Source organism: Ipomoea nil, unplaced genomic scaffold, assembly GCF_001879475.1.
Source record: "Ipomoea nil cultivar Tokyo-kokei standard unplaced genomic scaffold, Asagao_1.1 scaffold2537, whole genome shotgun sequence".
In the NCBI taxonomy this organism is placed as follows: Eukaryota; Viridiplantae; Streptophyta; class Magnoliopsida; order Solanales; family Convolvulaceae; genus Ipomoea; species Ipomoea nil.
Window position 1 is genome coordinate 813,937 of NW_017618965.1, and position 13,675 is coordinate 827,611.

The window sequence follows — 13,675 nt, forward strand, 5'->3', positions numbered from 1 at the left end:
CATCAAGTAATGCACACAGAGCACACGGAGCATCATAAGTACTACTCAATAGCACTTAATGGACCACAAAACATACATTATCAAATTACAAAATTACCCCCACATTTTTTCTCATATCATTTCTTTTCATCTTTTTGATCTAATCTCATCCAATAACTCTAGCATGTCCGCACGACTGCAGCCGCATTTGAACATAATTCATATATTGAAAAAATATATTAATTTATTATTATGATATGAAAGTAAGACTATTTTTAAAAATGAGAGAATATTACAATGTAGACAAAATAATTTTAAAAAAAAAATAAATTGTAAATTTGTTGATGTATAGGTAATATCCACTATTAAAAGTGAGAATATTTTAGACATATAGATAGCCCAAGGACTCGTTTCTTAAATTTTAAAAAATCACTATCCTTTAGTACAATTGTAATTTCATATCAAGTCCAACTATGAACTGACATGATGTAATGACTCGTAAGATGTGAACATTCAATTTATTGAATAGGAACATTATCCAAGTGAATTCACGCAAAATGAATCATTCCATCACTGAAAACAAAACCATTTTCTAGCATGAACCATGGCACAAAATAGTTTTTTGGTGGATTTAGCACAAAGTTTAGATTTATATTAGGTCCCTTTATGCACATCATTTGCTTATCCTGCACTGAGTTCTACATGAACCTCCTGCTTCTCTGCGGATGCGATTCTGCAGGTTTTCCAAGCTGGCCACTCTCAGCATTGAAGCCATCCCTCCGATATTGTTCACCCCTGCTGTTGCAGCAGAATCCTGTCGTGCGTTATCAACCGGAGGGATGTCCAGCAAGCCATTCTGGATACTAGAATCATGGCAAAGGGATTGGTAGTAGTGGTTATCAGCATCTTCTTGCAGCGGTACAGTAGCATCGGCTGATGTGTCGGAATGGCTATCAACGAAGGATGGTATGCTCAATGTGGGTATCTCGGGCATAGTTTGGAATAGTGAATGCATCCCAGTAATTCTTTTAACTGTTTCCTCAGCCATCTTCACCTGCAAGAAGAAGACTATATATTTAGCAATGTTGCAGAAAGCGCTAGGCACTAGTTGGTCACCTGGGGACTCCTAGCACCTAAAGCACCTAGGTTGATGAGCAATAATAATAAGAAAAACAGCACACCAAAAACAAACACTTGGCCGAGTTGGCCGACTTGGGCACCTAGTTAGCCGACTCAGGGCCTAATCGGGGTCCGCCTAAGGGTAACATCCCTTCGGCCTAGGGGCGCCTAGGCGGCCGCCTAGGTCAATTTTTGCAACAGTGATATTTAGTTCTGAGATGGTAGAAATAATCAGCGACCGGAGAAATGAGAATTAAAGATAAGTACCTCCTTTTCATACTAAATAAGGTTACTGCATAAAAAACATTATTGGTCTACATTCTAAACGCAGATGAAGAGTAAAGCAGAGGTCAAAATTTCCTCGTTTCTTGGTCTACCACTTTGGTTTATCTAGTATGTGCACTCACACACAAGGACAAGATCTATTAGAACACAATAGGCCACACCCTTAGATCTTCGGAAGCTGCATTTTCCACTTAAAGTCAATGTTAGTCCACGGGTACTATCGTGAGCCCCAACACAAAACTGCTAGATTTACCTCTTGCATAACAAACTTCAACGACATTATCTAGAGATAACTTCCCTACTCTAATTAAGAAATGGAAACATGGCACATCATGAGTAGTTCAAGAACCAAACTAAGGTGTTCAAGAAGCAAACTAAGGTGAGGCATGATCGATGGTATAGTTTGAGAATGGTAGTAATCCTAACTTTCATCAGTGTGTCCAACATAACTAAGGTGGGGTGTGATTCAAGAAGGAAATTTGTTCCAGGAGTTAAACAAAATGAGCATGCAAGGATTTTAAAATTTCAAAATACAAATACTAATGCTCTAACTAAATAAATATAATTATGCATTTAGCAGCAATGAAGGTCAACAAAATAAAAATGGAAAATATCACTCATAAGAAAGAGAGCTAGAGCTATTAGGAGGAAGTTAGGAGAATTACAAACAAACACCAAACTTTCAATATTCACACACTGAACATGTTATTACCTTTGCTCTTAGTGTCTCAACATCCGCTTTCAAGATTCTATTGTCAACTGCTGCGTCGTTATGTTTTTGGCTTACTTCAGTCCAACGCTTCAATAAAGAGGAGTTTTCAACTTTCAATTGAGAAACCTAGGGAAAACAATGAGTAAACACTTCAGTTAAACTAGTCAAAGAGCATCAACTAAGTAAAAGCAACACAAATTACGAAAGAGAATATACCTGTGTCTCCAAGTCCGTCAGATGGACCTGCTTTCTTCTTCTAGAACGTCTAGCTGATTCTCTATTAGATAGCATCCTGGTTAATATAAAATATTCATAAATTGGAGCAAGATTCTGATGAACTAGCACATCAATAACAACCTTAACCTTTAGAATTTAAAATGATGATATCAACAACGCCACCTAATTGGATACAAAAGCTTGCTGATTAAGTGAAGGTACACAGATTTAAACATCTCATACTGTAATGCATAACAGCAGATTATTTTTCTTCCTGGAATCTAAGTGCAATAAATTAAAAATCATCAACAAATAAACCATCCCATATCAAATTTTGCTTTTCATTTTGTGACCTCCATTAATCTGTTGGAAGTAAATCGAAAATGGAACTTGCAGCATCCAGATACAGCTGCTATTTATACTCTTATCTGAGATGGGAAAATGCTATCCTCTTTGAGACCTTGCAGCAAAGGCCATTGTTCTAAACTTGCAGCAAAGGTCATTGTTCACTTGCAGCAAAGGCCCATTGTAGGGACCGCAGTTCAGAACAATGAGACTAAGATGCATCACTGTCAATACAATAGTCTTTTCTTCTACAGAAAGCATATTTACATTTATATTTATATTAATAATAAAATATGGTTTAATTTTGACATACCAAATGCATATTTACAGAAGGTAACTCATGTAATTGATCAATCAGACTAGATAACTTAATATCTTTTATGAGAAAGCTCACAACAAAAGTAGAAGTATACAGTTTATTGATAAAGATTAACAACTGCATCATGCATGAAATGGTCTGAGCACCAAGATATATCCATTCCAAAATTTGTCTCCTAACCATTAATCAGATGTGTGCTCATTCTCTATAGATTGAATATGACTGCTTAATCATCTATATTCCTTCTGTTGCTTGTCTTAACAAATAAATTGAGTATCTACAAGTGTGATAAAAATTCTAACCTCCTTACACGTTTTGCATCAGTTCGGTGAGTTGTTTCTGCTTCCCCTTCAGCTTCATCATCATCAGACGGTTCTGAGCCACTTGCTGACTGTGCCCTGGCACTAGATTTCTTCTGCACTGCAGGTAAGGTAGATGTTCCAGCAGGCCCTTCAGCATCCCCCTTGGGAAAATCATTCCCAGATCCTACATGGTAAAAGTACGCTGAATAATTTCCATAATAATTTATCAAAGCAGGAAACCCTCTTTGGCTCTGGCAATAGGATATGTTTCAACCACAAGCTACTTAATGATATATACTGTTTGCTAAAACTGATGTGAATAAAATGCTGAAAGACTATGAAATTAGGACCAGAACTAAAACTGAATGACAAATTTCATTCTTTTTTGTGAAGACATGATAATAGATTTCAGCTGGTTGGTAAAAAACAGATCACCATAGAGAAGATATGTTTCACAAAAGGTCAATTAACCCAGCAGAATAAGTCCTTAAATCAATTATTATCAACCAATAAACAGTAAGCTTACATTTCTGTGCCTCTACCTAGTAAAACATATCTTCAAGAGCCTTTCTAGACAGGAATGACATGCTTAAAGAAGGGCAATTAAAATTGACAAGGCTAAGTCCGGTAGAAAAGAGTCCAATTATTTCTAATGCAGAAATTTATTTATTGCAGCATTTCATTAATTGCAAGCCTTTCAATATCATTAAAGAAATACAAAGAGGTCAACACAAAATGGAATATTGAAAGGGCTAGATGAGTCTTGATGCCTGCAAAAAGTCTAATATCATTAGAGAAAAAGATATGGGTTTATAATATTATGGATTCAACTAACTAATTGATTAGATTTAACCTTTTGGTATTGGTTTGACCCAAATGCATTATGCCCCAATTCGTTCATGGGCACTGCTTCACATTTTTCTCTAAGATATTTTGCAGAACCAAAAGAAAAAAAATAAACAAAATTTTAAAAATGAAACTAAAAACTTATTTTTTAAAAATGTTTAGCTCTCAAGACAACCTAGAGAACATAAGTTCATAGAGGGAAATACAAGGTGCTACTACTAAGCAAAACTAGTTGAGCAAATTTGTTTCATGCTAGGCCATATGGAAGTGGCATAATTTTGTTTAAAACTAGTAAACCTTTAAATTGATTCTAAATTTGTAGAACACTAGAACCAATTAAAATTTTCTACTATTGGCTTGTTTCTAGACTTTGTAACTAAGACGCCTTTCTGTTGCAGAGTTAGGCACTGGAATTGGACTTTGTAACCACCGACAGCCATGCATTTTTGACAGGATGGGGGCATAGATAATGGACTTTATAGCCAAAAGAATTCTCTGCAAAAAGAATGATGATTGTAACACCAACCTTGACCTACAACTTCCTATATTCCTCCCTATTTTATGTTTATGTCTTCAACATTCCCTGTTTCTCTGAATTTTTTAACTCTATTCCTCTCAGTTTTCTGTAAATATTTTGCAGAACCAAAGGAAAAAATAAATAAATAAACAAATGTTTTGCTCTCAAAACAACCCAGAGAACATAAGCTCATAGAGGGAAATATTAAGGCGCTACTGCTGTCAAAAGGAAAACTATGAACAAAGTATTCCTTATACTTTGATAATAGCAGAAATTTAAACATAAAGCAAGTAACCGTAACATCCTGTGCAACAATCTACTCAATTTCCAGCAATTATGACAGATACATGGCAATTAATATATACAACATCTATAGAAGCACCACTAACCTTTAGGAGGGACCACAGATCCTGGGTTGGAAATGGATGCCTCTAATCCTTTGTCAGGCAACATGGTGGCTGAATCTTGAGGATCCATGCAATTTCCCTGATACATAGAATAAGATAGAAAACAAATAAACAGAGTTTTCCAAAGACCGGTACTTTTCCATTTGATCTGAGACTTAGGCTGCATTTGGAAGAGCGGTTAAAGTGACTCACCACTTCGGCCATGTCAGGAGCTCAACAAGAAGATAAAGATGAACTGAATAAATAAAGTGGCGGCTAAAGTGGACTCAATAAAAGGTGTATGACACCATTTTGGAATAAAGGGAAGAAAACATTGTCGTTTTGAAATTTGAATAGAAGATGCCATTTGAAATGAACCATCATCTGTTTAAGAGCCTAGGGAAGTTCAGTTGAATTACAAAAATGACATTTAGCTCAGCTGAAGAAGTACCGAAGCTGGCAGATTTGTTAGCTTTTATTTTATTGAAAATATGTTGTAACTTCCCAACTAATTGCATATATAAGTAGTTGGGTTAGCCTCCAAGGGATATACGGATATATCATATATGGCAGTTATGATGCATAAACTTGTTCCTTTTCTCTCCATTTCTTCCCTCTCTTCTCTGAATTTCTCTTAACCCTATTTCTCTTATTTGCTAGAGTAACAATCCAATGATCCAAGATTGTTACAAGCTTTCCAAGCACCCATTTGACAATGCTAAGGTTGGTGCGGGTAAGGATCCGATGGAACCGATGGAAGCAGCAGTGAACTAACCAACCGCTCTCCCTATGGCACCCTTAAACAGTTCAGTGAGCCATATATTGGATTCGTTGAGACACATTCAACATCAAATCATGATTTCTCAAAAACTCAAGGAGTAGCAAAGCAAGAATAATGAAGTTCATAAAAATCTGAATTTCATTAGATTTTTTTTTTTTTTATTTCATGCGCCAAATAAGGAGAAATTTCGGGATCTCAAAAGAAAAAAGTGAAAAAAAAAAAAAAAAAAAAAAAAAAAAAAAAAAAAAAAAAAATTGCTTTGAGACACTTACACGCGAGAAAGCTACGGCGGCGCAGGCTAAATAGAGACGACTTTTGAGGAATGTCTGATAGTCCTCTGAACCAATGGGAACGTTAGCGGCAGGTCCCGCACCCAACGACGTCGTCTTCGCGGTTTCCGTCGCCGACTCTGCCCCGGAGCTCTCGTGACCGAAGTTCACATCCCGATCAGCTCCGAGATTCCGATCCGAAATCTCGACGACGTCGTTCTGTGGCAACCGCTGCCGACCAGAGGCAGCAGGAGCAGAAGTAGAAGAACAAGAAGCAGGAGGTGAAGAAGACAAAGTGTGATCAACGGAGGCGGTGGCTTCCTGGAGGAAGCGCTGGAAGGCATACTCGGAGGGGCTACGGCTCATCATCATCTTGTCCGGCGGCAGCGGCAGCGGCGGCGGCATGAACTTGTCGACATTCTCGCCCACTGTGAGAACCTTATCCATTTCCAATTTTCCCTACTACGCAGAACTGAAGATGATTTTTCCGAATCCCAGGATTTGTCAGCTTATATCTGCTCCGTCCGGTCCTTTGACAGTGACGCACAATGGCAATAGTGGATTCACCACCCTAATCTCCCATAAATATTTCAACAGCTCTACTCCTAACTCCTAAGTCCTAACACAGTTGATAGCAGCGACAAAGAGCCCTAGTTAGTCGGTTGATGATGGGATTAATTTAATAAAATTTCAATTCCCATGATTGTCGGAAGAAATTGAAGAAAGAATCAATGCTCCAAATCATCCATTTGGACATTTGGAATGAAATGCTAACACAACTGCCATTACAATATATATATATATATATATATATATATATATATATATATATATATAAACATAATAAGTGTTGATGAAGGTTTCATTTATGTTCTGTTTTTCCGTTAAGTTTTATGATACATTATATTATAAATGTTGTACTATATAATATTTTGGACAAATATACAACTACCGTTATAATTTTCGTTATCTTTTCCACTATTGCAACCATGCACATTCATCCACCATATATTTTTTTAGTTTCAATAATAATAATAATAATAATAATAATATACACATTATATATTAGGGTTATATGTTATTTATTTTTTAAAATATAAATATTAAATTTATAGAAATATTTTACATTATTATTATTATTATTTACAATAAGTTAAATATCTAAAATCTAAATAAATTTAAAATTTTAATATAAAATATTAATATTGAGCACTTATTTTTTGCGCATCGCGCATAAGGAATACTAGTTTGGTTTAGGTGCGGACCGGCCGCTCTTACGTGAAAATGTATGGATTAAAGGAATGCACCGCAATTTCTACACGAATGCATGGTACTACTCCACACATGCATAGGTGCATACACTACAACTTCTTCATGAATGCATAGTTGATCTCTAGTTAATATATATATATATATATATATATATATATATATATATATATATGAATACACTCAAGTGCGAATAAGTGCCCATGAGAGAATATGCGAACGAATCCGCGCGTGACACGTGTCCAGATATAATAGATTAAAAAAAAATACAGTGACTTTTTCGTAAATAATTAAACATCGAAGTGCAAGTAAAATCACTTACAAATGCACCTACTTTCACCTATAAGTGCATGTAATTTTGCGTTGTTAACATTCACTTTCCGCAAACATTCATGCACCTGGGTGCACCTACTTATAACTATAGGTGCAACTATTTATAACTATAGGTGCAACTACTTTCACCTATAAGTGCATGTAATTTTGTCTTGTTAACATTCATTGATCTGAGTTCAGCGGGTAGTAATACCACTAAAAACCACATGCAAACATTCATGCACCTAAGTGTAACTACTTATAATTATATGTGCAACTACTTAGAATTATATGTGCAACTACTTATAACTATAGGTGCACTTAGTATTGATGTTCCGTTTAAATTTTTACTTGTACCTATAATACATTTTACATAAACTTGTAATACATTTTACTTGCACTTTGATGTTCAATTATTTATGCCCACGCTTTTTTTAAAATATTAGTGTTTCTCATCCATTAAATTTAGATACGTGGACGCCTGGACGGACAAAATCCATTCCTATTTCGCGCCTGGACAAAGCATTCGCATGTGAGTGCGATTCTATATATATATATATATATATATATATATATATATATATATATATATATATATATATATATATATATATATATATATAGACAAACATTCAAGTTATTTAAATTAAAGTAACATGTAGATGACAAAATTAAATATAAAGATATTGCATTGGTATTTATAAAAATTAGATTAGATTAGACAATATTGGCGTAAAAATTGATTGAGAAGATCAAATGTGATAAGTATGTAATATTCGTGTATTAAAATAGCGAGTAATCTTAGTCAAAATGATTAAAGATACAATTTTTTAATCACAAAATCACAAGTTTAAATATTAACTTTCTTGATTTGAACCAGTCAGTTATGTACAATCTAGACTAATAAAGGACCACAAGAAGTATAAATGTCAATGGAACAAAAGTGAAAAAAAAAAATCTATATATTTTTGTTAATTCAAAAAATATATATTATATTTTTGTTATTCTTTAAATGTAAAACGGTATAATATGAGACAAAACATAACAAATATTATTTAAAAAATTCAAATAAAATTTGACACTAAAAAAACTTAGAAAACCAAAGAAAATGTATTGTTTGTAATGTAGTTGTGTGCAAGGGATGAATCAGTGCCCCGCTGGTGCCACGTTGCTATGACGTTGGGTCGTTGGTGGATAAGAAGAAGAAAAGAATATACTTTGCGTCTGGTGGGGCCCGCTCCTCCATTCCATTGGATAGACCTACGTGGATCAGCGTGGACCCATTACTGGATAACTTCAATTTTAGCCAACAAACATTGGTTGGCTCACAATTAAAATTATTTGGGCCCCACCGATCGTCTCTTCCCAATTGGTAAGGACATTAACGGCAAATTATATCACCACGCGTCCTTTTGTTAAATGAAAAGAAACGGTATTTGTGTTCCGCCGTTTCGCACCCTTTCGCAAAAAGTAACCCTTTTATTCAGTGTCATTTTGTATACACTGTAGTTTCAATTCAACACAACTACATGATCATTTTGATATAATTACAACTTCATTGTACAATATACACTCAAATATGTGAAATGTTATTCAGTTTCATTTTATATACACTGCAGTTTCATTTCACTATAACTACAGTATCATTTTGATATAATTGCAATGTCGGTTTAGATATACTGTACTGTCAGTTGGTGTTTAATACACCAAACAAGCGGACTCTGTTAACTATAACAGCGGACCGTTTTTTTACTTAAAGAAACGACGTCGTTTTTTACCGCGGTGCACATGCACTGCGGTCTATGATATAACAACTGGACATTAACTTTTGTTCGTTTCTGATTATGGTTATTTTTTGTGTGATCATTTGATTAATTCATGTTTTAGTGTGAATTTAGAAAAAAGTGATTGAGATTGTTCATGGTTTCGATTGTAGAAAATTTTAATTAAAAATGTAGAAAGTTTGTCTAACTGATGTGTTTGAGTATAGATAGAAACAAGTTTATCAATATCGCAATTTGATGACTAATCAAATCCTGATAACATTCTAAAAGAAAATTGAATAAAAATGCAAGTGCTTGATGCTTTCAAAGATTCAAATGTACGCATGAACTCAGAGGCAACCTCAATACAACTACGGATAATTTGGTTAAATGTGAGCCTCCCAAGGACGACAAGGTGGCTCTTAATGTCTACGGTGTGTTTGCCGCAGAGAGAATATAATAGAGCTGGTTGTAGGGTTACCTTAGAGACAAAGATGGTAAGTGTTTAGCGGGGTTCTCTACTAACATAACTACTAATAGCATCCTGGAAGTAAAATTTTAGGCTTTAATGCTTGGGATTAGATGGGCTTAGAATATTGGGTACCGAAGGATTGAAGTCGTAGTGACTCAAGGGAAGCTGGCAATGTCTTACTCAACAAGAAGAGCATCATGGGGTAAATCATTAAAACTATCGTTAACACTAAAGGTGGTTGAGCGCATTGAGTGAGATCAAACTTACACATTATTACCGAGAACATAATATGGTAGATGATTTCCTCGCTAAAGTTACACTTTGGTCTGAGGACGGTTCGAACGAGCCAAGAGAAACTCCCTACTTGTGTCCTAAATGCCATACACAATGACCAAATGGGAAATGCTAGTTAATAGAAGGTTAGCATGAGAGGGCAATAAGCTGCTCTTCCGTCCCCCCTCCACGTTGAAAAAAAAAAAAAGTCATTTATGTTAGACAATAATATTTACTAACACAAACTGAAGTAACGAGTAACCTGACTCGTAGTAGCGGAAGCTTCAGGATCGTCTGAATATCCCTAGCCATAGTCGTTAGTGTTGTCATGGAAACCTGCACCCTAGCCATAGTTGTTAGTGTTGTCATGGAAACATGCAGGATAAACGTTAGTGTTTTGTCTACCACTTCTCTCCGGAATACCTGATGGTGCGTGTATTCTGAACACGGGAGCTGTGGGAGGACTCATTATGCTTAGAAGCCTACATGCCATCAATGTAGGCAGATATTCAGTTAATCCTAAACTGAATATCCTGAGTTGCCTTAACAGATTAAGTCACTAATTGACTCAATCTCCTACTTGCACCACAACCACCCAATAATACAATATATTATATATTGTATACAGGGAAAACACTTAATTCTCCCACTTGGTGCAAGTGTTGGCACAATCCTCATTAAAGAACAAAATACATGAAACATAGTAATACGTCCTCTACTAATCAAGCGAGTAATATCTTCTATGATCACATGTATTTAAATTCCCTAACTTAGGTTCTTTATGAACAAACCCTACGTTTATTCTTAGTCCCTTAATGGATGTTTCTCAAAATATATTATGTGCACAACTGAATGAAGAAACCATCCAACTTCATTTTATGATCTCCAAATCTTAGAAGCATGCCTTAAGTAGAGATCTCTTAATGTTAGCATAATGCTAACTATATTCTATGACTTAAGTTAACATAAATACTACCTCTAACGGCTAAGAGCTTGGAGTTGACACGTCTGTCACTCCCACTCATTAAGATAGCCAAAAGATAGTCAAGTCATAGAAACATTCCAATAACTTAGACAACAAACCAAAAAATCTAAGTCCATAAATTTGGAATCTTAAACATACACCAACTTCCCAAATAATCTCAAGTTCACATCGAAATTAATTGAACATTACGAGTCTTATTATGTCTTACAAAATTGTTTTGAGCCTTACAAACCAAAAATGACCCAGGATCAATTTTGAAGAAACTAAAGACTCTGTTAATTGCTAAAGAATTTATTAATTGGCAGTGCACCACAAGTTAAGTGTTTTCGTTCTAATAAATTCATTAATATTGTTACAACATTTTCATAAATATGTTGTACAACCAAACGTTCAATGAAATGAACTTATGAATTATAAGAACAAAAGACTAAATTAATACTTGTGGAAACTTTTGGACTTATTGCTAGATGCACAATCCAATTTGGAATGTATAAAAACAACTAAATCCACCAGCTTTAGTGGAGTATCTTAATGATCTTTCCTAAATGATCACTCCCACTGATTAAGATATTCTTTAGCCAAATTAATGATATAACACTCATAATTGATTTGACCAACTAAATAATGAAGATATAATTCTCCACAATTAGTTGGGCATACTAAATAATCAATATTTGGTTCAAATTATAGTCCAACTAAATAAATAATTAATGAGGACATGATTCTCCACCATAGTTTGACATATTAAAATAATAAAATACGCCTTCCAAAACCAAGTTGGAATTCGGCTCAGAAGATATATTTTATTATTGAAATCCAAAAGAGGTATATCATACCACGCAACTTACTATAGTCAGTCCAAATAACCAAGTAAGCTTCGTGAAAAATAATTAATAAAAGGTGTATCTAAATTTTGGAAAGGGACTAAATACATGTTTTGCCAATGCAAACCATGAAACTTAGAATTATAATTGAACTAAATTTATAAATTCTAAGAAATTGAGATAAATTTATTATCTAATGGGTTGATGAATTTATTTACATAAAACTTGCCTGTGGGCTAAAGTTTTAATTCTATTAAATTCAATTAAACACTTATGATAGTATTTTATCTCAATTACTAAATAGTCAGAAGAATCTAGTGACATAAAACTTGCTTGTGGGCTAAAGTTCTACTCAATTAGATACAACTGAAATTTTATGATGAAACAATTAGCAAATGAGTTGAAGAATCAAGTGACATAAAACTTACCTATGGGCTAAAGTTTTAATTCAATTAGATTCATTTCAACCATACAATTATCAAATGGGTTGAAGAATCAAGTGACATAAAACTTGCCTGTGGGCTGAAGTTTTAATTCAATTAGATTCATTACAACCTATGACAAAAAAAAAAAAAAAACTTAAGAGATCATGTTCCTTATCTTAATCCCTGTGGGCAAATTAAGATATATGACCTATAGTTTGCATCATAAAATTAAGCTTCATGATAGAGATGAATCTTTATTCCTATCATCACTGATAAAACTACTAAACTACATTCCGATACATAATTGCCTGTGGGCTAAATTATGATCATAGTTCAGTATTTCATCCTAATTAATCATACAAATGTAACGAAATTGCCTGTGGGCTAAATTCCATCATATTACATACAATTAATCACAATTGATATGTCTAAAACTTTATGTGACCCTAAGATCTCAATATATAATTTTAACTGATTAAGGATGCTGTGGCTACTCCCCAACTAATTAAAATTATAAGATCACTAGATATTTATCCTTGTCATCTTTATGTGATTTGAACTTTAGACAATTTTTAGTAAATTAAAAATGATGTGGCTACTCTTTAATTAATCTAGAAATTGTAATCACTTGGCAAAAGGAGAATTTAAAGCCTAACAAACTAATTAAACCAACACATAATAGACAATTATTAGGTATACTCCCAGGAAAGTTGGTCGAGACGAAGCTCGGTTAAATACCAACTCCTTAGACAGAGTAGCGTCGCAAGGGGACTAGTAGCAACAAGGCTTTTAAGCCAGGGCCATAGAACTAGTATTCCTCCCCAAGAAACTTCCCTAAGTCATGTGTTCTCATGTTTGAAGTAAAATCGTTTGGGAGATCTATAAAATTGTAGATTCACCTATGGATAAGGCTTTATACCGATGAACTAAATTAACGGACTAAACGTGCTTAAATTCAGGCACTACCGCAATTAATTTTATGCATAAAGTTCAAACTTAAGGAACTAAATCCATTCTCAAACTATGCTTCCTAAAGGCATAATAAATCGCATAATCTAAAATAAAATATTATGCTTAGAACAGATATGCATAAAATTAAATAATAAACTCATATATTCCAAACAAATTGCATAACTGAAAACAATTTTAATATGAGCAATAACCTCAAGTATACAATTAATATTCAAAACAATACAAGTGCTATAGCTATAACACACAATCCCGTGTTACATTCAAGAACAAAACACATTGATGTGAGACATCATTTTATTCGAGA

The 13,675-nt window shown here is 34.3% G+C and overlaps 1 protein-coding gene across 2 annotated transcripts; it reads right to left on the minus strand.

The window, feature by feature from the left end:
* Positions 1-473: 473 nt before the first annotated feature.
* LOC109153790 (light-inducible protein CPRF2-like) lies at positions 474-6,847 on the minus strand. 2 transcript variants are annotated; one of them, XM_019301651.1, is made up of 6 exons: positions 6,080-6,847; positions 5,030-5,126; positions 3,278-3,461; positions 2,312-2,372; positions 2,096-2,221; positions 474-1,033 (listed from the first exon to the last, which is right to left on the minus strand). In XM_019301651.1, the coding sequence occupies exons 1-6, from the start codon at positions 6,521-6,523 to the stop codon at positions 653-655; spliced, it is 1,293 nt and encodes a 430-aa protein (XP_019157196.1). In that variant the 5' UTR covers positions 6,524-6,847; the 3' UTR covers positions 474-652. The 2 variants fall into 2 exon arrangements, with proteins under 2 accessions (XP_019157196.1, XP_019157195.1); XM_019301650.1 differs by having other exon boundaries at positions 2,312-2,387.
* Between the last annotated feature and the right edge of the window lie 6,828 nt (positions 6,848-13,675).

Coding starts and splice junctions, on each gene's coding strand:
- LOC109153790 (XM_019301650.1), bottom strand. CDS start 6,523: ATGGATAAGGTTCTCACAGTGGGCGAGAATGTCGACAAGTTCATGCCG. Junction 3,462..5,029: donor ATCTGTGGTCCCTCCTAAAG/GTTAGTGGTGCT, acceptor TTTACCATGTAG/GATCTGGGAATGATTTTCCC. Junction 1,034..2,095: donor TTGAGACACTAAGAGCAAAG/GTAATAACATGT, acceptor TTCTTCTTGCAG/GTGAAGATGGCTGAGGAAAC.